A 25043-nucleotide genomic window follows, 5' to 3' on the forward strand; every position below is an offset into this window, starting at 1 on the left:
ATACCTAGACATAAATTAAGGTAAGTAATTGTATGGTCCACCTCAAGCCAGAGTATACACAAAACCACCATGCGTTCGGTTTAGGCAACATACTCAAGAAATACTGAGATCCCTTCAAACTAAAAACAAAGCAGACTTCTGAGCTAAATTCATTTTGTGAAAACAGATCAGAGCTCACTAGGGAACTGTTATCCTTTCTGGCTACTGTCCAGATTCTGGAACTGTCTCTCTGCTGCCTCATCTCACCAGCCATGTGTCCCCCTTCTCTGTCCTCACCTTGTGTGGTCTAGGATCTGTATGCAATTTGACTGCTATTTACATATAGGTTAAATATTTACTTTTTCACACAGTCTCAGGGGCTGCGTAAATAAGATTAAGTAAGTTTAATGAAATAAAATCCTTGCCCTCAAGGAACTCACATTCTGGTGGGAGAAACAAATCCATACATAAATAACTACAACACAACACGACAAGAGCTGTAAATTACTTACATGAAGCATCTGAGACAGAGACCAAGGAATAATTGATTCTGCCTCCTTCTCAGAGAAAGCGTGAAGAGGCTGTGTATGGGCTCACTCCGAGAGGTGAGTGGGAACCACGTGGGTGTTAGAAGTGGGCTAGCACTCCCACGAGATGGGGGCTGCACACCCCTGTCAGAGTAAAAGCTCCAAGTAGCCTGGAGATGAAGTTAGAGAGAGAATCTGCAATGGATGAAGCAAGGAGACCCATGAAGAGGACAGAAGCCATGACAGCCCAGGTGAGAGAGGATGTGGCTGAGGGGAAGGAGGAATAGTAAGTGTTTCCGGTCCTCGTGACCAGTCCAGATCTCACCCAGTTCTGCCCCTCCTTCTAATCCCCCCCCCGCCCCCTGCCAGGCCTGCTCCAGTTTACCACCCTGTTTCAAAGCAACAGAAGGACCCTCCACAGACTTGCTCCCTGCCGTCCTTCCTGAGAGCACTCAGACCAACAGGAAGTCCGTGGTCAGTCAGACTGAGCAGGTAACGCCCAGAGAGCTCTGTGCTTGGCACGCGTGGGCACGCGTCCTGGGCTACCCTACCTGGGAGGGGGAGGCCCACAGGGTCATCTTTTCATGGTCCTTTGGTCTTTGTTTATTATCAGCATTCAAGGTTTACCCTTTGTTTTCTTTGATGTCAAGGAAACAGCAATCACGGAGTATTGTGTTCTTCCATACAGGGCTTGAGACTGGAGTGGAGTGAAGGTGTGGCACAAGCTTCTTAATTACACAATAGAAGGGCTTTCAAACAGGAGGCTAAAATATTAATTAGCTCATTTTTAAAAGTGGTATGAGTGACCTACAAATATCAAGAGGAAGAGGAAAGGGACAAAGGGATGTTACTTTCCCAACTACTGATTTCATTTTTATTTGTAATTACATTTATTGCTTTCCATTTGTGAAGTTGATACATGTCATCACAGAAAATTTGGAAAACACAGAATACGCTGAAAGCACAAGAAAGGAAAAGAATCAGTTTCACAACTGACAACTTTTTAAGGTGAATGCATTGTTAAAATGAGCATTCTAAAACTGCGATAGTTGCACAACTCGGTGAACACACTAAAAAATTTAATTGCACATTTTATATAGGTAAATTGTATGAATGTGAACTATATCTCAATAAAAATTGTTCATAAATTTTATTTTTCACATTTCACATCCTACAGATACTCTATGTAACACAGAGGGAGTTACCATAACCTATTAAGTCATTCCCCAACTAGCTGGGTTTTTCACTACCATAACCAATTGCTGATATAAACACCTTTGGTACACTGAGCTCTATATGAGTATCATTTTCTTTCTCCTCAATAGTTTCCTAGAAGGATTTAAGGTTCCCAAACATACTAACAACCCAGAAATTATTTTATAAGACTAAGAGAATTAACTCCAGAAAACTCAGTTACTCTCTACAATTACTAGGCACCAAAAATAAGTAAGTGGTCCTAAGTGAAAGTCACTAGGCATTAAGTCTGAAGAGAAGATAGGGCACCTAAAGCTGGGCCACAAATATGACATGTATCTGATATCAACAGCACCACAACTGCAAAATTTTTTTCATGTCTGAAAATAACTTATGGCAACGGAAAAAAGTCCAATCCTCAACAGGTGGGTGGCACAACATCGGGGTGTTTAAGAACACAGGCCTGGGGTTGGACAAAGTTGTTCAAATCCCAATGTGAACCAAGGCCAAGAAACCTGGACCATGTTAATCCTAAACTGTGTCACCCACAAATTGGAGAGGATATAACACTACATCAGGATGAAGCTGAAATTCACCTAAGAAGAACATTCCTAAAGCGCTTGGTGCAATGCCTTCCCATAATGAGCACTCAATAAATAGTGGCAACCAGGATCATGGTGATGTCAGCTGCTTTTGACCAAACTGGAATGCGGGAATCCAAATCTAAGCCCTCCAGACGTCTCTGTTTAGAAACTACAGTATTTTCCGATTAACTCAGAAAGGGCCTGAAGGTATTTTTATTACCAGGGGAGTTTCAGCTGTGACTAGAACTCATTTGCGCAATCTTTACATTCCAGGGCGCTTAAAAGCTTTCTCATGCAAGGATGAAAGCAGCCTTTGTCGAACTTGTGAAAGGCACCTTCTTCGTCAGATAACTGTGAGGTGAGTTAAGCGTGTTTCTGCAGTGGCGTGTTCGGAAACCCCAGGAATGCAGGCACACCCAAATAGTGAGGTAGGGTGAGTTGTAGGAAAGTGGGTCGTGCGCATGTGTATGCGCACGCTCGTGAGTGTTAGAGTGTGAGTGTGTGTGTGTGTGTGTGTGTGTGTGTGTCTGCGTCTGAGTGTGTGTTGAGATAACACATTTTGAGCACCGTCTACATGGCAGGCACCACTTCATACTTCCCAACTGTGTGAGGTGGAACTTTGATTAGCCCTACTTTGTATGTGGAAGCTGAAGCTTAAGGAAGTGAAGTGTTTTTCCGGAGTCGGCTAGCTGGGAAACGAGCGGCAGAGCCAAGACGCGAAGAGCCGTGATTGCGCAATCTCTCATCCACTACACCCCGGCTCCACCAAAGAGAACGGTCTGTGGTGAGATAAGCCTGCACGGTTTAGTCTCATTTTCTGATTAGTGACTTCCTGACTTCTCAGCCTGGCCTTTGACAAGTATAGTCATTTGAAAGCCTCAATAAAAGAAGACTTTTGAAAGGTCTGATTCTCCCTCCAGCTGTCCGGGCAGTCATTCTGGGAGGTACCCAGTGTCCCCGGGGAGCGTGAGGCTGCTTTAGGATGATGCAAATCTTTGTGTCCTGTCAGAGCCACAGGACGTAAAAGGTCTTTCTCCTTTCCGTCCTATCTCTGGAAACAAAGTCACCAGTTTCTCCAAGCGTTTTGGGAAAGATGGCGATGGAATTTATCCCGCAAAACAAAACAATTCTGAGAGTGAAAAGGGGCACAATCAGTAAATAATGCAGACATAAATAAGCCAGGAATATGATCACCCCTGTTTTAGGTTCCTAGGGCATCCCGGTTCTGGTTCCCAGTCTGTCGGTGACCTGCATGTGAACTGTACAAGTGTGTTTGTCAATAAGTTAAAACACTGTACTTCCAAGGGAAGACTGTCCGTGGCTCTTCAGCAGAGGTATGAACCAGCATCTGCTCTGGTTGCTGGGGCAGGTCTGCATCTCAATCTAGCCTCACGGTGAGAGAAGGGCTTTGTCCAAAAGGGGAAAAAGTGCGGTGAATCACAAGCCTCACCACAATAATCACAATGTCCCAGGGACTCGGGGGATGGGGCAAGCCCAAAGACACACTCTTCATTAACATAAGCCAAAGAGTCTGAACATTAACTTTTACAGACACAGAAAACAGCACAACGATGGCCCGGACAAGTTCTTACTCACCCCCACCCAATTAAATGCTTTATCCGCTTTATTTCCAAGGGAAGTTCTTATGCCTTCCGGCCCTCTCTTACTCATCCTGGAACTCGAGGAAATACACTCATTCTGACACCTCTTCTAATTCAAGGTCCAGGTCTAAGGAGTGGTGTAACTAATAGGGTTAAAAAAAAAAGTCTGAGTTTTTTGTTCATTAGATCTAAAAGCAAATTAGTACAATTTTTCCAACAAATGTGTTGAAATACAGGGGGATATAGGACCGAAAAAAGCCAGTTTGGGATCACCCTGACCAACCTCTTCCTTATAAAAAGAGGCACAGAGGCTTCCAAGTGAAGAGCAGAGCCCAAACACACATCCAGGGAATCAGGCCTCCTGCTCTCAGCTGAGGCCCGTTTCCCTGTTACTACGCTCCTTGGTTAAAATACTTTCTCATGTTTTAAGTCTTCCCTCCAAAGAGAGGAAGGAAGAGGAAGAGAGAAAGGAAAGGATGGAGGGAGGGAGGGAGGGTGGGGTGAGATGCGGAAGGTTTAGACCCACTCCATTAAAGCTCGAGCACAATTTCAAATGACTAGTAAATGGAGATTTGAGGGAGAATGAAGAGACAACTAAAAATGCCTCAGTCATTGTCAGCCTGACAAGAGGACAAATGTCACCTACCTTTGGTCTTGATGGCCGTTTCAATGTTCAGAGCATCACGCTCAGCATCAAAATTGGTGTATGCTTTGACCGACCCGTACGCACTTGGGGGTGTGGAGTGCTGAGGTTAAAACACAAACATACTCAAGTCATACACATTTAAAAGCCTCCTGCTGAAATATCCCCGAAATAGATTTTTTTCTATTGTTTCTTTAAACAATTCAAATCCTTCATAGACTAGGTAACTAGGTAAGTATTAATGTGCCATCACACAGAGAATAAGAAACTTCATTGTTTCTAATGAGAATTCATCTTCAAAAGCTCAGCTAGTTTAGAAAATGCTGTTTGTATTTTCACTTATCCTACCTCTAGTGCAAGCTCAAAAGCAGACAGCCCAAAGCTGGGCACCGGAAACCACCATTTATCTGGGAAGGCTTTCAAAAGCATTAAACTGGGCCGGCAACAATTTGAAACAAGCCGAAAACGTGGAAATGCCTGAATGCCAAGTGTGTTTAGCCAAGTTTTTGCTACAGGCATCTGAATTTCCACCGGGCCTGTATCACTGAGCGCACAATTCTTTAAAATGCAAATGTCTAATGCTGGCCTGCTTGTTTCAGACTATCAGATAAGTGAGGGAAGCCCGGGCACCAAGGCAGTCAGGCCTCCTGGCCCACATCCTCTTTGTGTTCGCTAAGTTCCTGCTTCCTGCTCTCTCCTCGGTCCTCTCCTCTGCTGTCTGTAACATTATGCTTTTAACTCTATGGCTACCACCCTTCCTATTTCTTTTAAAAAAAAAAAAACTTTTTTGTGGGGCGCCTGGGTGGCTCAGTTGTTAAGCCTCTTACCTTTGGCTCAGGTCATGATCCCAGGGTCCTGGGATCGAGCCCCGCACTGAGCTCCCTGCTCCACGGGAAGCCCGCTTCTCCCTCTCCCAATCCCCCCTGCATGTATTCCCTCTCTTGCTGTCTCTCTCTCTCAAATAAATAAATAAAACACCTTTAAAAAAATTTTTTTCCCCTTATTGCCTTTTAAACCATACTCTCTTCCTTTTCCAATGCTTTTCAAAACCCATTACCTTGCCTGATCTGATGGACCCATTTCCATCCCACCCCACCACCCCAGATTGATGTAAGGACAGTAGTATGTGTCTACATCAGTTCTTCTATCCAAAGTGTTAATTAATTACTCTTCTTCCTTGAGAGCTCTTACAGCTTCCCTCCTCCCTGCTACCCGGTCCCAAAGCATAGGGCAGGCAAAAGAAGATGGACAATGTGGTTTAGGTTGTCAGTGGAACCATCCACCTCCAACACCAAGATTCGTCCATCCACGACCTCCCCCGAGTACATAATGCCCATCGTAATGTGATGATTTTTGCCTTAGCTCAGTTTCTGGGGAGAGTCAGAGTCTGAGGTTCCCTGACTTACCTCTCCACCCACAGGCAACACATTAGGAGACATCCCAGCACCCATTTCATTTGGTTTTATTAGGAGTGCGATTATATGTAAGTAACTAAGATGACATCCTCTCAAATGTTTCCCAGGGCAAACCAGAAATCTAAGTTCAGGACTAGACAGAGTATTTCAAAATGCACTTGGGACCATCTTGGCCAAATAGTGAATCCAGTTAACATTTATAACTCTGAAGCACAGTGGATTACTAAAGTATTTCCCATCTAATTTTACTGAACTTTCCAGTAAGATTACACCAATGGAAATGGAACATACATTTAGGCAAAGGTAAGGACAAAGGGTTATTCTGAAATACTGTATTTGTTATGGTGGCTACAAAATGTGGATGGAAATCTAAGAAAAACACTTCCCTATTTATTAACAATGCCATCAATTATTTACAAAGGCAGGCAGTCTGGTCATTGAGCCATATCACATATACGGCTTCATTTCCTAGACGCTATGTCGTTTTATTCCAAAAACAACAGTGAGTAGGGAAAGTTTTGCATACCTTTTATAAAACTTCTAGAAACAAAACTGAATGGATAATTTAACCTATTATCTATAGAATCCACTTGTCTGAAAATCAAATTATTGTGGAAAAGTGTTTTTTTTCTTCCTCCAAAATATGGGGGAAAGTATGACATTTTCTATTGCAGTCCCATCTCTCCAAACAGAGAGATGCATTATACTAAAGTAACTTCAAAGGCTACACGAAAAGCCCTTTTCTGAAATCTGATACTAAAAACAATCTAATCATCAGATCCATTAAGAAAAAAAAATTATTGGGGCGCCTGGGTGGCTCAGTCGTTAAGCGTCTGCCTTCACCTCAGGTCATGATCCCAGGGTCCTGGGATTGAGCCCTGCACCGGGCTCCCTGCTCGGCGGGAAGCCTGCTTCTCCCTCTCCCACTCCCCCTGCTTGTGTTCCCTCTCTCGCTGTCTGTCAAATGAATGGATAAAAATCTTAAAAAAAAAAAAAAAAGAATTATTTAGCTCTTGGACTTGTCTGGACCTCAACATGCAGCTCCTAAGTGTTGCCAACAACAGTGTGCACAAGTTCCATGAGGAAAGATTAAAAATATACAGTCTCTATAGTCCATACAACCTGTGTTCGCATATACGCAATCTACCTGAACATTTGATGGCAAGCACCAGAGATAACAGAGGGTTCTGTACCACCTAATCCAAACTGCTGTCAAGTGACTTTTGAGTGCTTCTGTGTATTTCAGTTTCCCCCGTAAGAGCATATTTTGCAGTATCTGCAAGATATGCCTATCACAAACCAGTGTTACTGCTGAGTTTTTGTAAAAGCCATTTTTGCCAAGATGACCGGAAAGATGTATGGTACTATTAGATATTTTTACATATTCATAATTTATATTCTACTTGATTTTAAAAGTATTTGCAACAACTTATAATTTCACAGTTTAAAAAATTTTTAACTGTAAAACAAAGCAGATGCATCAGAATTTCCAGGCTCACTTATTTCCTGTGAAAGACAATTAGATACAATTCTGAGCTCCCTGATAGCCAAAGCAAAAAAAGGAAACATGATGAATTAGAATATTTTCTTATTTAGCTAAAAACAAAACAAAACAAAAACACACAACACACACGCACACACACACACAAATATTCTAGTTCTTCTGGAGAAAAGAAATTAAAACAACAACAACAACAAACACGTAAGTCCTTGTCTAGGACACTGTAAGAAGTCCAAAATGCAAGGATCATTTTTGATAGGGCTGTAGCTTATGCCAATCATTAATAAAATGCCAGGGTATGACATTAAAATTCAAGTATCATCATGACAATTACTACCACTGACACACTAAGTATATAACAGAATAAAACTCCAGCCACCCCGGTGTCACTAATGCCTGTCCAATTTTAATGTGATGCTAAAGAAGTTTCTAGTGCCATAACATGTCTGTCAAATTGAACTACTACTGGGAACAGTACAAGTAATGGGGAAGAAAAGTGGAACAAAGAGTGGGGAATGATTGTCTAAATTTGTCCGTGTTGTCCTTAGACGTACAAGGAAAGAGAGTAGCACAGTTATCCAAAGATGTCTAATTTGCAAAAATTACGCAAAGTGAAAATGATATACTCACATCACCCTCCAAGCTGAGCTTGCAGAGAATTTCGTGAACAGTAGACATTTTGAAGGAAGCTGGGGGGAAAAAGTACAACAAAAAGTATTTATGAAGAGGCTTTCCTTTCCCCTGAAGCGCAGTGATCCATTATACTAATCTCTATTTCTTGGACCATTTCATCTAAGGATAGTAGAGTAATTTTTGCAAATAGATGCAATTCCTATCTTATGATTGGGCAAATTAAAGCTGGGAGATGGTTTTTAGGTTTCGGATGGACTACAGAAGGAGCCAGTCGGGGCGCGCCTGGGTGACTCAGTTGGTTAAGCATCTGGCCTTCGGCTCAGGTCATGATCCTGGGGGTCCTGGGATCAAGTCCTGCACTGAGCTCCCTGCTCAGCAGGGAGTCTGCTCCCGCCTCTCCCTCTGCCTGCCCCCTCATGCTCTCGCTCTCTCTCAAATAAATAAATAAAATCTTAAAAAAAAAAAAAAAAAAGACGAAGAAGTAGCTAGTCTTTTCATGCTCTGTGTAAAGAGAATGCTGGGAGACTGATTTGTGAATACAAAAACAAAATGCTCCCCAAGGCTCATGCAACTTGTTCGAACAGGATAAGACTGAATCTTCCATTTCTCGTGAAAAGTGATAAGCTTGTCCAACAGAAGCCACTGCTTCTGTGTTTCTCACCAGTAATTTACCCCACTGAAAAGGACCTGAAATCAATAGCATTTGCACACTGGCCCATTCCTAAACAGAACCTTTATCACTATCCATGATTTTCTTAGCTCACCAATGCTTACAAGATATGCAACTGTTTATGAAAAAGACCATGAACAGATTTTCTGACATTAACTCATTCCAGAAAAGACTGATCCCTTGTATTTAAGATTCAAAAGGGATGAGATGAAGTCATCTTCCAGTTAATACACTTAATCGGGCAGTGACACTAGGCTGATGAATTGGCTTTCCAGCTTTGCAATCACAAGTTCTTGGAATTGATATACCAATCTCGGCCAATGAAGAGTGCCCAAGTAGCAGGAAATTCATTTCAACTGAGACAAGATGGGTCATTCAGCAGCAGCATCCCCAAAAGAAGGAAAATAGAGCAGAGCTGTAATCTGAAACAGCGGGATCGACATCTGAATTGAAGTAACTCCTGCTTTGGTCTCTTTGCTTAATATTCTTTGATCAAAGAAATTATGCCCATGCAAATCCAGCTTTCCATTTTCCCAACAGTTTGCATGGTCTAAATATTTTCATAAAACTGGCTTGGAGGAAGTATTTAACACAGACATTTGCTAACTTATCAGAACACTGTGGACTAAGCAGATTCTAGGCTCTGCGTCGGGTGGAGGTGGGGGAATGTAAGAAGATTCGCCTTTATTTGTGTTTATGGAGATCTTTCTGCAAGATTTTCATCCTGAGCTCTCTCCTAGACCACCCCTCGCTCTTCGTGATTACAGTATAGTTTTAAGCATGGCAAAAAGAAAATCAAAGCTATTCCAATTACCCCACACTCCCACAGCTCTCAGACACCCCCAACCCCGAATATGTCCCGTGGCTGGGATGTAATCCTGACTGTAAAAGGTCTTGCTCTATAAATACAACTGTGCTACATCCAGACAATGGAATATCATTCAGAACTGAAAAGAAATGAGCTATCAAGCCATGAACGGACATGGAGGAATCTTACAGGCATATTACTAAGTGAAAGAAGCCAGTCTGAAGGGTTACATACCACATACATGGTATGATTCCAACTATATGACATTCTGGGTAAGGCTAGACCATGGAGACAGTAGAAGGATCAGTGGTTGCCAGGAATTAGAGGGAAAGGAGGAAGGGATGAAGAGGTGGAGCACAGAGGAGTTTTAGGGCTGTGAAACTACTCTGCATGATACTATAACGGTGGATACATGCCATTATACATTGGCCAAAACCCATAGAATGTACCGCACTAAGAGTGAACCCTAATGTGAGCTATGGGCTCTGAATGACAGCAATATATCAATACAGGTTCCTCGGTTGTAGCAAATATACCACTCTGGTGTGGGAGGCCATGCATCTCTGTAACTGGGCTGTCCAATACAGCAGCTACCAGCCACACGTGGCTATCAAGCATTTGGAAAGTGTCTTGTCCAAACCGAGATGTGCTGTACGTGTAAACTACACACTGGATTCTGAAGATTTAGCATGAGCAAAAGACTATAAAATTTCTCCGTTTTTTATATTGATTATATATTGTATTTATGACATGTTGGGTTAAACAAAATAAATTATTTAAATTTAATTTCACCTGTTTCTTTTCCCTTTTTTAATGTGGCTGCTAGAAAATTTACAATTGCATATGCAGCTCACATTCTATTTCTGTTGGGCAGTGCTGGTCGAGAGGGTCCCAGGGTGCCATGGTCCAATCCTAGACCAAAAACGTCTGCAGTAGCCGGGTCATGTATTTCTCGTCAGGACAGACAAGTTTGAGTCTGTCTTGATAGAGCAAGAAATATCCTACTTCTGGGGCGCCTGGGTGGCTCAGATGGTCGGGCGTCTGCCTTCGGCTCAGGTCGTGATCCCAGGGTCCTGGGATCGAGCCCCACGTCGGGCTCCTGGCTCGGCGGGGAGCCTGCTTCGCCCTCTCCCTCTTTCTCGCCCTGCTCATGCTCTCTCTCTCTCTCTGTCTCTGTGTCTCAAATGAATAAATAAAATCTTTAAAAAAAAAAATATATATATATATATCCTACTTGGGCCAAGAAATATTCCAGAGGGTCTCATCAGTATCCATCAGCCTGAGAATCACCAAAGCGGAGATGAATTCCATAGCACACCACCCACCCAATCCTGACCTTGACCATCACCCCTGAGCCTCATCAGAACTGCAGCAGGTCTGCAGTGAGGGGTAAACTGTTGTCATCTGCCTTACAGAATTCTAGTCCCCACTGTAAATGGCTAAGAAATAAAAATGCCACAAAAAAGCAAAACCCCAAAGAGAGGATCGGTTAAGTCAGACTTGCAAACAGAATTGTTTCTGCTCACAAAGAAATGTGGATTAAAAGTCCACTTCATTCTTCAATCAGGTGCCTCAACGCGGGTTCTGCTGTTTAGGGAATCTCGACCACAGAGGCACAGTAAGTTTTTGTTGTACAGTTCTTCCAAGCTGCCTTTCCAGCCCTGAGCACTGGTTTTGCAGACAGCTGCCGAAGCTTGTCTCACATGGGACCCTCGTCACTGTACAAGCCAAAGACAATCTGACATACACTCTCCATTCCTGTTAATTCTTCTCCCACAGCTGCAACACACTGAGGAGAGACAGAAAATCGGGGTTTTTAAAGGCCCCACAAATCTTTCTTTCCCTTTTATTGTCCACAGTTGTCCTGTTCTTTCATCACATCAACCCCACATGCTACTATCAATTAAATTCCTACACATCATCTCGTCGAAATAGTTCAAAACCCATCCTTCAGTAGTAGCCTTCTTTTATTCCAGCTAAGGCCAGCCCTCAAAGATTGGCACAGAAACCCAGCCTCAGCGCCTTCTATCTACTCCCCCAGCAAAAGTGGACTTGAGCCTAACAGTTACTTGCTTCTCCCCAAACGCTGTACTCCTTTCATCCACAGCGCCCTGACCCCTGCCTCCCCCCCATCTCCTTACCTTCACCTCTCCTTTTACTTAAGGAGGCCGTGCCCATTCCGGAAATCACCACTGCTCTGGCCTCTGCTCATGGGCTGGCTGTAGCTGCCATCCCATATGCTCTCTCCCACCTTCCAAGGCCAAAAGCACTTTCTGGTGGCAGCAGACTTCTTTGCTGAGCACACCGTACTGAGTTCCCCCATGTACCCAGTATCCAAATGGCAAGTGCCTAAGTACAATTCAAAGCAGCAGGGGATATCTTTTACCTCATCTCCCTCACAGCGTCCTGGTCCCCCACAAATTTAGGAGGGCCTCTGCACACTCCAGGGGCTAAGTAAACTTTCAGAATCAAGTTGGTATTTGGCATAATTAACATTTACACTTGCATTATTTATAACCATTCTGCAGAAAAAGCAAAAATGTCACAATAACCACAAAAGAATCTCCATGAAGCTTACTATAACTCTGTGCAAGCTGTTTTGTATCCAATAAATATTTCCTATTTTATGCAAGCTTAATGGCAAACAACTTTCACCTTCCAAATAAAATACGGCCCTCGTGTCTTCACTACATCTGATCCCCTGGCAATGCAGTCATTTTGTGGAGGACTGGTTAGCCTCTAGAAGAAACAGTCGGCTTTGCCACTCATAACATTTGTTAAAACATCAGCTTAACATAGTACGTTTGACTAATGAGAACACATCAGTGCAGTGCTACCCTTGAAGGCAGGAAAAGAAAGTCTTGGTAGGGCTACTGCAGGTTATAAACACTGGTAACCTTCGAATAATCAATCAACAAACCCCTGACAAGCACACACTCTTGGCTTGCAGGCACACCCTCCCACAGGGCTCTCCAGCTCTCTTCTCGTCTTGCCCCAGTGAGACACTTGAGGCGATAGCCCAGATTACTCAGCTAATGAGAATCCAGGCAGGGCCAGAATCTGGGTCATCTTGACTCTTAGGTCTTCACCCTGGCGGCTTTCACAATGGTTCTCCATTCCAAAAGATGAAGACTCAGAGAGAAAGATAAAAGTAATAGGAGTGAGATCAGCTAAGAGATTAAAGTTGAGGTACTGACAGGTTTGAGAAGGGCCATTACCCTGGAAGCTTCCAGCCAGACAAACATGGGGGAAAGGCTGGGGAGAAAGAATGGAGGAGAATGTCCGTCCCTGGGTGTTGGGAGAACCAAGAAGACAAGTTTAAAACAAGCCGTGTCTACTGTAGTGCCCTGTGGGGGGCCTAAAATATTGGTTTCTGAATGGTGCAAATTTAAGCGTGGCTGTGGAAATAGAAGCGAGCCTGAAAGTCAAAGTGATTTGTTCCCCAATATTCATCTAATCTGTTCACCACATTTGCTCTGGAGGCTGAATTTTCTTACTGAAAGCAGGAGCTCTGCCTTAATTTACCCAGTGCTTTGAGAATAAAATGAGGTCTATGAGCCATGTGACAATTCCACCCCCACTGATTCCTCATCACAGTGTAAAATTCTTAAGTGTGTTAAGAACAGAACAACCACTCCTTTCCTGGCAGACTTCTAACAGAACACGAAAATGGCAGTCTGCATCACTCTTTCCAGCACTTCGACCTCACCCAGATCTCCAACTGGTTTCAACTTGTAAAAAAAAAGAAGGGGAAAAAGTCAGCAAATTCAATCTGTTGATGAGTAGTATCTGCACACACCAGTACCTTCCATTCCCAGGGAAGGGCTGGCTGACTAGACAAGATCATTAAAACGGCCCTTTATTGGGCATTTTTTTTTCCTTTACGAAAATAACTAGCGGGGCACCTGGGTGGCTCAGTCAGTTAAGCATCTGCCTTCCACTTAGGTCATGATCTCGGGGTCTTGGGATCAAGCCCCACATCTGGCTCCCAGCTCAGTGGGGAGATTCCTTCCCCTCCCTCTCTCTCTCAAAAAATACATAAACCTAAAAAAAAAAAAAAAAAAAAAAAAAACAACTAGAGAGGTACAGAGACACTTAGTAAAAGAATCATACCCACTTCAAACTGGTTTGAAATAATTCACCACTGGGGTGAGAATGGACTCACTCGTTCCTCGAAGCCACCCCCCCCACCGCCCCGCTGCCGCCGCCATGAAGGGAACAGTTTTCTCCTCTGGCCTTGAAAATATTAATGAATGAAGACTGTTAGCCACCTGACTAGAAAAGCCCTTGGAGTACAAAGCTAGACATTAATGAAATCTGTGCAGCTGTTGAAAAACATTTACATTTAACGTAGGACTGTCTTTAAAAGATACTTAAAAGTTTGTCCTTTTTTTAAACTCTACCTATTTTTTTGTCTTTTATTGTTTCACTTCAAACACACAGTAATAAAAACAGTACAAGTGAAACAGATTTAACTTCTTCCCGAAAAAGGAAAGTAAAACAAAATTTGCTAAAGAGTTGAGACAAAGCAAACCCAAAAGTCAACACTTTGCAAACAGCAAAAACAAGCTTCTACTGAAATGAATTAAGAACCAGCTCCAGAGAACCCAAATACTAATTCGCACAAACAAACAAACAAAAACATGTTGAGACAGGGCTGGTCTGCACAGCCAAATCTGAAATCTGAGCACAATCCAGCAGTTTCATGGACACACCCACTTTACAGTTTAAACGCGGTGTTGATATGTTACCACAAAACACAGCCCTAGCAACCATGCTGAATCAATCAGGAACCGGATGATACAAACAAGGATTTTTAAAGTGAAAATGTGTGGGGGTGGCAGTGCAGAGGGTTGGGTTTCCCCACCAAAACCTTCCCTGTGCAAAGTTCCTGGTCTAAAGGACCAGTCTGGAATTTTAAACCAAAAGGGGGCGGGGGGGAGGTTGCATGAGTGGGATTGGTAGTGGAATTCATATTGTGCTCCATCTACTCCTCACCCCCCAAAGCATTTTTTATTCAATAGAACTTTCCTGAAAACACATCCTTTTCTCCTTGACTTTATGGTCTTGATCAATGCCTGAGTCACAAGGCCAAGTCATCCTGCAGAAAGCCTGGAATTGTGCCCAGTGGCCTTGATCAAACTGAACAGGACTGACAAAATAGCACTTGCCCTGGCTTATACCTTTTGCTACCTGATCTGAATCAATGTGTATTTGTTTGCTGCCTACAGACTTACATGGCAGCCTCTTGTTCTCAGAGTTTCTCTTGTCAGTTCCTGGTCATGGGTTTGGAGTGGGTGGAGAGACTGGCAGGAAGAATGAAGTCAGCTGGCATGGGACACTTTTAGGGTTGGGAAATCAAGGTCTTTTACAGCTACAGCGCAATGTCAATGTTTTATGGCCCACTTACTGTGTTTCTAATGGAGACCTGGTGCCTACAGAAAAAGCCTGAACGGGGAGCCTGGATGGCTCAGTCAGTTAAGCCTCTGCCTTCGGCTCAGGTCATGATCTTGGGGTCCTGGGATCGAGCCCCATGTCAAGGCTCCCTGCTTGGCTGGGAGCCTGCTTCTCCCTCTCTCTCTGCCTGCCACTCCCCATGCTTATGCTCTCTCCATCAAATAAATAAAATCTTTAAAAAAAATAAAATTTAAAAAAAAGAAGAAAAGAAAAAGCCTAAACTTAGCCTTCAAGATCTCCCACACTTTGGACTTTACCTCCCTTTCCATAAATATCTCCTACACAGCCGCGCGCACGCGTGTACACACACACACACACACACACACTGCAGTGACACTGGGCGGTCATTCCTCTCTAAATACACTCAGAACAGTTCTACCGCCTCTAGGCCCAGGTTCCCTGGAAACACGCAATCTTGATCAGCTGATGTCCCTCATGAGACTTCAGGATACAAAAAATACTGTACTTTTTCTCCTGCACCTCTCCCTGCTCTGTGCTCCTGTCTCGGTGTGTCTGTGAAATAGCAAAAATGAGTATATAAAGGTGGTCTTCCATTTTATCTGCCCATAGGGTTTCTGTCACATTCACTTCTGTTTCCTTATAGGTCTGAGCGCGGTGCCTACCAAACAGTAGGCGCTCAATCGCATATATGGACGGTTTACACACACGTGGTCTTTCCATATCATTATGGCTTCTTTTTCAATGCACTCTTGCTCCATTTTCTTTCTCTCCCTCAGACTGAACATCCTAAATGCAGTTCCAGTTCCATACAATCTGGGCTGGATGCTTAAGCTGCCAGCTTCCTTGCACATCTTCACAAAGCCTGGCAGGTCACTTCACGGGCAGCCTCTTCCTCATCGTGATAGACAGCCCACTCCCACCCCAGCACCCCACCTCTGTACTGCCAGGGCTGCCTGGGTCCTAGCTCTGTCCCCTGGATAACATGCAAATGTAACCTACATCTCCTAGGGCACTTGGAATGCAAGGAAGGAGCAGAAAGGAGGAAGAACTTGCAAGTGACCTTGGGACTCCGATTTCCTCTGAGCTATGAGTGTGTACACTGGGTGTGGCAGGGAGACAAAGAGCAAGGACCCCAGGTCACAGCCACTCCCCTGATTCAGAACTTTACACACCGAACCTGGGATTAGAACTCAGACTACTTGGATGTACTGACTTCTCTCTGACAAGACTGAGCGCAGACGTCTTCAAGCTTCAGGGTGTACCCTAGAAGGGAGACTCAGAGGTACTCTCGGTTTGGATCCACCCAAAACAAGCCTGGGCATCTCCTGACCCCTACTGCTGACCTGCTTCCCAACAAAGTAGACAGAGCCCGCCTCTGGCAACAGAAAGAAAAGGGGAGGAAAGAATTTTTTTAAAAGAACTGGAATTTCCTGATGTAGCCTCTGACTAAAATAGGGTGTGGCACCAAGGAAAATGAGGGAGGTAGATTCCCATGTGCAAATTAAAAAAAAAAAAAAAAAAAAAAAAGGAGCATTCCATTTCTATTTAATTCTCACAATAAAATCCGGAAGGCAGGTTAAGTCACAGTAACTTTAAAAAACCCTACCACAAGGCAGGCTAAATACGACATTCAGATTTGTGGAACAGCTAGGTTAAAGGGGAAATGAGCCCCTGCCAAGTTTGGAAACTAAAATATTAATTTGGGAAAATGTAAGGTTCAGAATCCAATTACTGTCTATACGATTCACTTATTTGCTCTATTTTTTTCTCTCCTCACCAGACTTCAAGTCTAAAGAGCAGGTTTTTGGTTTTGTTTTGTTTTTTTTTTCAGTCTGTTTTGTTCACTTTTGCATACCCAGTACCTCTATCTGCGAGTAGAACAGGATAGATGCTTAATAAATATTGTGGAATGAATAGATGTTCAAAGCAGCCCAGTAGAGACGGACTCCTCCTTGAGACAGGGCCACTCTCCATTAACAAAAAAATGCCTCAGCAGGCCACACAGCCCTGCATGAGGCTCATGAGTGTGTCAGTGCAAGATCCCAGGCCCAACGGTGCAGGATGAGCCTAGAGCCCCCAAAATCAATAGCAATTATAGAAGGATACCTACCTTGCCAGGAAAACTACTTAAGTCAGAAATTAGTCAGGACACTAATGGCCGTGACATCCAGACTAATGTCAATCAATACAGTACTTTAATAGCTCAGAGACACAAGATGTTAAAATACTGAGACACAATCCAAGAACAAGCACCTAATCAAAGCCAGTGAGTAAGCAGGATTTCCTGGGCATTTGCCATAGGCAGTCCACTTGGCACTGCAGGAAATTACAAAATCCAGGTCTCCAAATCGTGAACTCTTAACTAAAGAAATGCACATCGATGGTCACACCCTTGCACTACAGATGTGACAAGACACTTTCGGAGAAACCCTTGAAGTTTTTAGATAATCGATGGACTTGGAAGAAGGGAGGGAAGTGCTAAGCAGGAATGTCTTAACAACACTGGCCAGCGGACTCCTCCCCGGAGTTTGCCTCTCTGAAGCTGGCCTCATCGGAGATCCTTCACAATGCCTGAATGTTATAATTATGTGGCTCCTTAATTCCATGTCCCCTAATTTCATAAAGCACAGATCTGTTTAGGTTAACAAGGTTTTCTTGGTTTTTAAATAATACAACTCTTCTGTGTTGCTGAGGATTTCAGGACCACCAACCGTACCTAACTTAATGGATATTGATTTGATTTCCTAGTCTCCAACTGGGAGTAAGTACACTGAAATAGGAAGGAGGGACAGCAGCAGAAATGGATAAGCCTAATGGCTTTTATAATATGTCAGAGAAGAGCGATGCTTAGGACATAGGAGGAAGGTGGAAAAAACAAAGTGGGGGGAGGAACAAAGATACAATTTTCCAATTAAAATAATCAGGGTCATTCTTAAAACCAAGGAAAGTTCCAGAATAATATTTCAATGATTTATTCTTCCTACCCACATACCCTCATCCTTTATCCTCCCACCTTTCCTCCTCACTTTTACCCACCCCCCACCACCAAATTAAGCACGTACTATCAATACTTAGATACAGTGCACGTTAAGTAGGGGGTACGTTAAGCAGGGGTTTCTGGGCTAACCTGGGAACCTAAACAGCTTTATAACATTGTTTCAGTGAGAAAGTACGTTCTGCATTCCAAACCACCAAGCTCCAGACCAGCACAGTAGCACATATTTCTGGATAGAATCCATCAGTAGAGTTAGTCTGAGCTCAGGGAACAGGCTCCTGGACTCTAGGATCTTAAGGCTCTAGGTAAAGACCCAGTGTGCACCCATGAAGCCCCCGCTCTTTTACAGATTCAGAACACCCACAGCTTAAAAAGGGCAAATCTTAACATAAAAGTGACCATCTGCATTGGTACGGCACCTAGTGTTTTCAGTGTGCTTTACATACTCATTTTTGAATGAACATGTTTTTTGAAGTCTTCCATAATAACTGTGTAGGTGGAGGTAAGAATTGGCATTCTTAAGCCACTTTCCCAGATAAGGAAATTGATTTTCTCCTCCCACCTTCTCAACAGCCAGTTGACGGAATCCAGCCCTCCACACCAGAGGCTGAGACCGCCACAGAGCTCTAGGAGCAACGTGGGGGGGGGCACGCCCTTTTCTGTACCCTCGTCCCTGACTCACTGCTGCATCACCACTGGGAGTAAAGTCAATGACAATTCTCTTCCTCCCCTTCCCCCCAGACTTGGGGGACACTTCTTTCCTGACGCAAAAATGGTCAACCAAGTGGCAAACTCCCCAGATAACCCTGAAATCAGAGGTTGTTCTCCTAGAAGATAATCTAGACAAAGGAGAATGAGCTGAGGGTTTTTTTCCCCTTTTTTGTTTTGTTTTATTGGGGAGAGAGGTTGCTACTACAAACTCCCACCTCTCATCCTCCCCCCCACCGCTTCCTTCCAGATGGTCGGTACAAGTTCCACAAATGCGCGGTTTCCCCCACCCCCAAATAATTTAAAACTGAGGGAGATTACTTTCTAGATGGCCGTTAAGCTTTTGTTAAACGTGAAGGGAAATGCCCCCAAGACTGCTCCGCCCGGGACCCAAGGCTACCCGAGCAGCCACACCCTGCCCACCGCGGCAGCCGACACGTCTGGAATGTGGGGCCTCCCTCCGTCCCCCCCGCCCCCGCCCCCGCCCCCGTCTCGGAGCTTCCTGGAAGCACTTCGGGGGGGATGCCCGACCCCCTTCCTCTGCCTTGCAACCCCAACGCCGGGATACAACCAGTCCCCCTCACTCCTACCCAGACCACCCTACTACTACGCTGCTCTCCGCAGAACCCCTTGGGTGGACCGCCCTTCCAGCCCCCTTCCCTGGACGGCCTCCCGGGTTCCTGTGGCCCAAGGCTCTTTGCAAGGCCGTCTTCCTCTTTTCCCGCTGCTCCCCGCCCCGCTAGCGCGGCGGCCCCGGGGCCATAGCGGGAGGGCGGGGCGCACCCCCGCTTACCTGGGCCCGGCGCAGAGAGCTGCGAGCGTCCCCAGTTGTAGAGCAGAGCTGGTTGCCCTGGGTGGGGCTTTTATAGCCGCCACATCCTCACTGTGCAAGGGAGGCCCGCCCCGCCCCGCCCCGCCTCCCCCTGCCCGCTCCCACCCCGAGTCAGGGTGACTCACCCCGGCCGCCCGCCTACTGGGGGCGGCCTCGCCCTGGAACGTTCCCGAGCCGCGCCATGAGGGAGCGGCCCCCGCGCCCACTGCCCTGCCTTCCATTAAAGCACTGCCAAGGTTCCTTGAGGCCCATCGGCGGCCTCGTTTCTTCCACCCTTGCTCCTTTTACTTTTTCAGCGCCATGTCAAGTTCTCAGCCCTGACTTAGGTTTATAAATTAGCAACACTTTAATAGACGCAGAGCTTGGTTAAGTTACTTTTTTTTTTTTTTTAGGGGTCAATGAAATGGAAGAACTAATTGTTCCAAGAAACATAAATCGAGATTCCCCTGAGCGGGGGCCGTTGGCATCCAGCTCCAGCTGCCAGTTACCGTCTGCAAACATATTAGCTTAACCTCTAACCAACAGTTCCTGCGAGGAGAGTGGGGCGGGCGATCCGCCGGGTCCTGCCCTTCAAAGAGTGGCTCACGTGGGCCTCGCAGCGCGCAGCCAGGCCCGGAGCCAGGGTTGGGATGAGGAACAGGTGGGGAGGCCAAAGCCAGGCTCCAAGATCCCACCCCCCCTCCCGCCCCGGGAGGAGCCCATTCTTCCGGAGCGCGGTCCTCTCAGCTTCTCTCCACACCTCCCACAACCGGGCTCAGCACCCTGTACGCCTGGCAGCGCTGCGCGTCCTCGTGGCAGGCCATCCGGGCTGGGTGGGGCCGGTGGCTTCGAGCCTCGAGTTCCAACAGAGAAGTTAACCTCCCTTCCTTCTTTCATAACTCCCGATCTTTTGCTGCCTCTTTGCTGGCTCCCTCTGCTCGGTTTTGCTCAGTTTCTCGCTTTTCTCTCCTTCTCTATTTCTACGAACCACAGTGGCAACATGTAAGCAAACATGTTTTTGTGTATGGCTGCTCAAATACTGTACTCACACTTCAAACTAGCAAGAATGTTTGGCTAAGAATCCTGAAGACCTCTCCCTGCACCTTTGAATTCTTTCACACATTTCACGGAGCTCTTCTCCTACTCCTGTTGCTTATGTGTTTTAATCTTCCACCTATCTGGAGGTCTATTTTTACTTTCTAGTTGATCATCATTTCACTTCAGGGAACCATAAAATTAAAGGAAAGCCAAAAGACGTCGGTAGCCATGCTCATGGTCACCTAGCCAGCTAGCCACAAAGGCGGGGCGGGGGGGCGCGGGGGGCCTCTGGACACTCAGCCCTGAGCTCTTGGTTACCCAGTTCATTCACTTGTAATGATACTTAATAGGCCCTATCAGAAGGACATGTAGAAAATAAACCAACAGTTTCTGATTTACATTTTTAAAAAAGATTTTATTTTTAAGTAATATCTACACCCAACATGGGTTCGAAGTCACAACCCTGAGATCAAGGGTTGCTGGTTCCACTGACTGAGCCAGCCAGGAGCCCCCTCGTTTACATTTATAGCTCAATTTAGGCTGAAAGTCTTACAGGCAGAAATCGTGTTTATCTGCCTACTCCTCTGAACATTTTGGAACAGAAGGGAACACAGGCTGACTATTAATGGTGGACAGGCTTCTGCCTCCCTTCTATTCCTTTCAGGACAGGGTGCACAGCCCCTTACTCCTACTTGTGTGTGGTGGGCCCTCTACAGAAGATAAGATTTAATTCAAATCCTATGGAATGCATAAAAGCCACCAAGTCTCCAAAAGAATGTTTTTTTGTTTATCTTGGGACTCTAGCAAATTCAGACATACAAATCTGTGCAACAGCTTGTTTGCTTCAAGCTCCAGAACTTTACACTGATGTTATAAAAATGAAGCTATTAGAAGTCATGGTTTGCTATCCGAGGAATGTGGGGCCAATTCTGCCAGTATAAAAGAACTTTTTTATCTCTTTGTGCAAAGATTCTCTTTTTCCTTTCTTTTTCCCCCATAGCTGGGGAGAATGTTTACTACAATGGATCTCAGATTATGTCTACTATTGTGCATACTGTCCTCTAAAGCCTCTATTTTATTCACACTTTGTCTGCCATATCTGAACACTGCTAATAGCTAGCAATGATAGGCACTCACAAAAATTAAATAATAGAATCATTCGCAGAGTAATAGAATGTTAGAGCACACTGAGGTTTTCAGACTAACTTGTCTGATCCTTAATTTTTATAGATGAAGCTGGAACCCAAATAAATTCTTCTGCCCAGTCCAGAGATTAAATAATGCACTCAAGTTACTTGTTGCAGTGTAACAAGTTACTACCAGTACTTAGTGGTTAAAATATACATAACCGTTTATTTGCTTGTGGTTTTGCAATCTGGACAGAATTCAGTGGGGACAGCCCGACAGTTCCACATGATGTTGGGTGGGGCAGCTCAAATGGGGTTGGAGGATCAAAAGTGGTTTAACCCATTTGTGTAGTGCCTCAGCTGGGCTGCTAGAATGTCTGAGAGCAGGCTAGGTCTCTCCGTCCCTTGGTCTCTCATCCTCAAGTTCTTCATCTCTATACCAGGGTAGTAATGGTGTGGCTTTTCAAGAAGAAAAGCTGAACCTGCCAAGACTCTTAGCTTGTCGATTATACAAAAACAGCAACAGGCTGGATTGGCATTATGGGTCATGGTTTGCTGATCCTTGCTTCAGGTCTGATCAGTTTTGGGCTTTACACACTGACCTCTTCACTACACTGTCCGAAATATCTCCTTTTCCTTAAGAATAGCCCACATTTGTAGCCGATTAGCTCTCTCAGTCTGCTTCATACCAATAGAAACCCAAAGGTCCAGAAACTTCTCATTTTGTCCTGTTTTTGTGTCCAAAAAAGCTGGCAATTCTTTCATTAACACAATTATTTAAAAAAAAATACAATTATCTTTAAAACTAAGTGGATTTTCTATAAATCTTATTGAGGTTCATTCTATGCTCCATAAATTTATAACCAATACCATTTTCTCAAAAACATTATGGGTTTTCTGTAAATCTTAATGAGGTTTAACTCCATGCTCCAAAATTCACATGTATTATTCTTTCTAAAAACAGACCTCTCTACTTTGTGCTTGTCAGATTAGAGCAATGCACTTAAGATTCCTAGAAGACCTGAGATGGTCTTCAACATACCATATTAAATCTCCCTAGAATCTATTTTTTTTAAGATTTATTTATTGATTTTATGGAGAGAGAGAGAGCTCACAAGTGGGGGGGAGGGGCAGAGGGAAAGGGAAAGAGAGAATCTCTAGCAGACTCCCCACTGAGTGTGGAGACCAACAACGCTGGGCTGGACCTCAGGACCCCATAAGATCACTACCCAAACAGAAATCAAGAGTCTGACTCTTATCTGACTGAGCCACCCTGGCGCCCCTCTGTGGAATCTTAAAAATAAAAAAAGGTTTTGTAGCCCCACATGATTTGATCTTTATCCTGAGGCCATTTCTCACATCTTTTACTGGCTAGCAATTCTGCTTGAAAACCAAACATCTTTCTTTAGTGCATTTTTCTATTATACTTTATCATAAGCAGCTAAAAGAAGACCACTGGCATTTTCAGGATTCTGCCTAGCAATCTCCTTGGCTAGATTCAGAGTTCACTGGGCATATTTTCTATCATCTATCATTCATGTGACCACAGGCAATGGTAATGTTAAACATTCTCCCAATTCATAACCTAGGCTGCCACTTCAACCTCCTACTGCGATTTCCTCACCACCCTTTCAACCTCCACCAACTGTCTACTCTCTGGTTACTGCCTGGCAGTGAGGGTCACTGTCACATATTTTAGGTTTTTGTTATAGCAATACTCCACATCAGGGTACTAATTTGCTTCACTTACTATTATTAGGAAATAAACTACCTCCACATCTTACAGGCATAAAACAACCACCACCATTTGTTCATGATTCTGCAAAGGGCAGAGTTCACTGGGTCAGCTCATCTCTGGTTTTATTTAGCATTGGCTAGGAGACCCAAATAGAGTCTGGAAGATCCAAAAGGTCCTCTCTGCAGCAAGGTGGTTGATAGTGTTCAGGAATAAAAGTGGAAGCTGCCAGGCCCAGAATGCTTCCTCTGTATTGCACTGGTCAAAGCCAGTCATTTAACATAGATTCAAGAGAAGGGGAAATAGATTCCACCACTTCCTCCACAGAAGTGACATGTGTTGACATGGAAGGAATGGTTGGCAACCACTTGTGCAATCTACCATAACCCTTAGACCAGCAAGTGGCAGACCTGAGGCTAGAATATATTTTTTTCTGCATTTCAAATCACTGCTTTTTCCATCATGCCATATTTTCCATATACTACCATTGCTTTGGTGAGACACAGGCTGGTCCCAAGTCCTCTACATTATATGGTTTAGGCTCTCTCTAGCTGTATAGCTGTTATATCTTTGAGCCTTGTTATATACAATCAGTATATAATAATGTCTTGTATTTGAAGACTTGGCCAGAAAAGGAAAAAGAACTATTTGTAAAATCCAACATCCAAATAATAGGAGTTCTAGAAAGAAAAAATAGGCAAAACTAAGGGAAGAAAATCATCAAGAAATAACTGAAGACCATTTTCTAGAACGGATGGCCATGAGTTTTTATACTGAAAAGCCATAATAAATAGAACCAACCAACCAAACAAACCCAAGGCACGTCACCATGAAATTTCAGAACACTGGATGCAAACAGAGAGAAATTCCTAAAAGATTCCAGAGATTTTAAAAGGTCATACATGAAGGATAAGAAATAAGAATGGCATTATACTCAACACTCAGATCTTAGTTTCTAAATACCATTCTCCAATAAATGAGAGTTCGCCTAGGAGAAAGGGTTGGTTCCAGAAATGGGGCAGAGAAAATACATGGTGAGCTTTGTGCTAAACAACTTATGAAGAAGACACAAAGCCAATTAGAAGGAGCCTCTCCTGGTTAAAACTGGGGTAATCTGAGCATCACACTGAATGAGAGGAATTGATTACATTACATTGAATTGTCTAAACTGGTAGTTTGAAAAAGTACACAAAAGATGGGATAAGGGGACGCCTGGGTGGCTTAGTCAGTTAAGCATCTGCCTTTGGCTCAGGTCATGATCCCAGGGTTCCAGGATCAAGTCCCGCATGGGGCTCCTTGCTCAGCGGAGAGTCTGCTTCTCCCTCAGCCTGCCGCTCTCCCTGCTTGTGCATGCGCGCTTTATGACCAAAAAAGAAAAAAAAAAAAAGGTCGGATAAGGAAAGCTCTTATTTATAGAGGAATGCCAACTTATAAATGTATCAGGAAAGAAATATAAAGTCACTGTTTTGCTACTAGAATTCCATATCCATCCAAATTATAAATCAAGGATAAAAATATAATAAACATTTTTCAAAAATGCTGTTTATGTTCATGTACCCTGTGTTAATTTGCTAAGGCTGCCATAACAAATTACCACAATCCTCATGATTTAAAACAACAGAAATGTATTCTCTTACAATTCTAGAGGCCAAAAGT

The 25043-nt window shown here is 44.1% G+C and overlaps 1 protein-coding gene and 1 long non-coding RNA gene across 3 annotated transcripts in view; one reads left to right on the forward strand and one right to left on the reverse strand.

The window, feature by feature from the left end:
* ANXA2 (annexin A2) overlaps positions 1-19584 on the reverse strand; it is a 44789-nt gene extending 25205 nt beyond the window's left edge. The window contains exons 1-3 of one of the 2 annotated variants that reach the window (XM_025883616.2): positions 19470-19584; positions 8075-8133; positions 4532-4631 (exon numbers count right to left, since the gene is read on the reverse strand). In XM_025883616.2, the coding sequence (XP_025739401.1) occupies positions 4532-4631; positions 8075-8122 (148 nt within the window). In that variant the 5' untranslated portion in view covers positions 8123-8133; positions 19470-19584. Of the gene's footprint in view, positions 1-4531; positions 4632-8074; positions 8134-13213; positions 13258-19469 lie in introns of those variants that run through there. The other variant, XM_073877100.1, reaches the window with a different exon arrangement.
* Positions 1346-2919, forward strand: LOC141370002 (uncharacterized). Its single transcript, XR_012373644.1, has 3 exons — positions 1346-1514; positions 2558-2642; positions 2866-2919. It is a non-coding gene; the product is annotated as an uncharacterized lncRNA (long non-coding RNA).
* Positions 19585-25043: the final 5459 nt, after the last annotated feature.

Source organism: Callorhinus ursinus, unplaced genomic scaffold, assembly GCF_003265705.2.
Source record: "Callorhinus ursinus isolate GAN/ISIS: 27379988/994484 unplaced genomic scaffold, GSC_fseal_2.0 scaffold25, whole genome shotgun sequence".
Classification (NCBI taxonomy): Eukaryota; Metazoa; Chordata; class Mammalia; order Carnivora; family Otariidae; genus Callorhinus; species Callorhinus ursinus.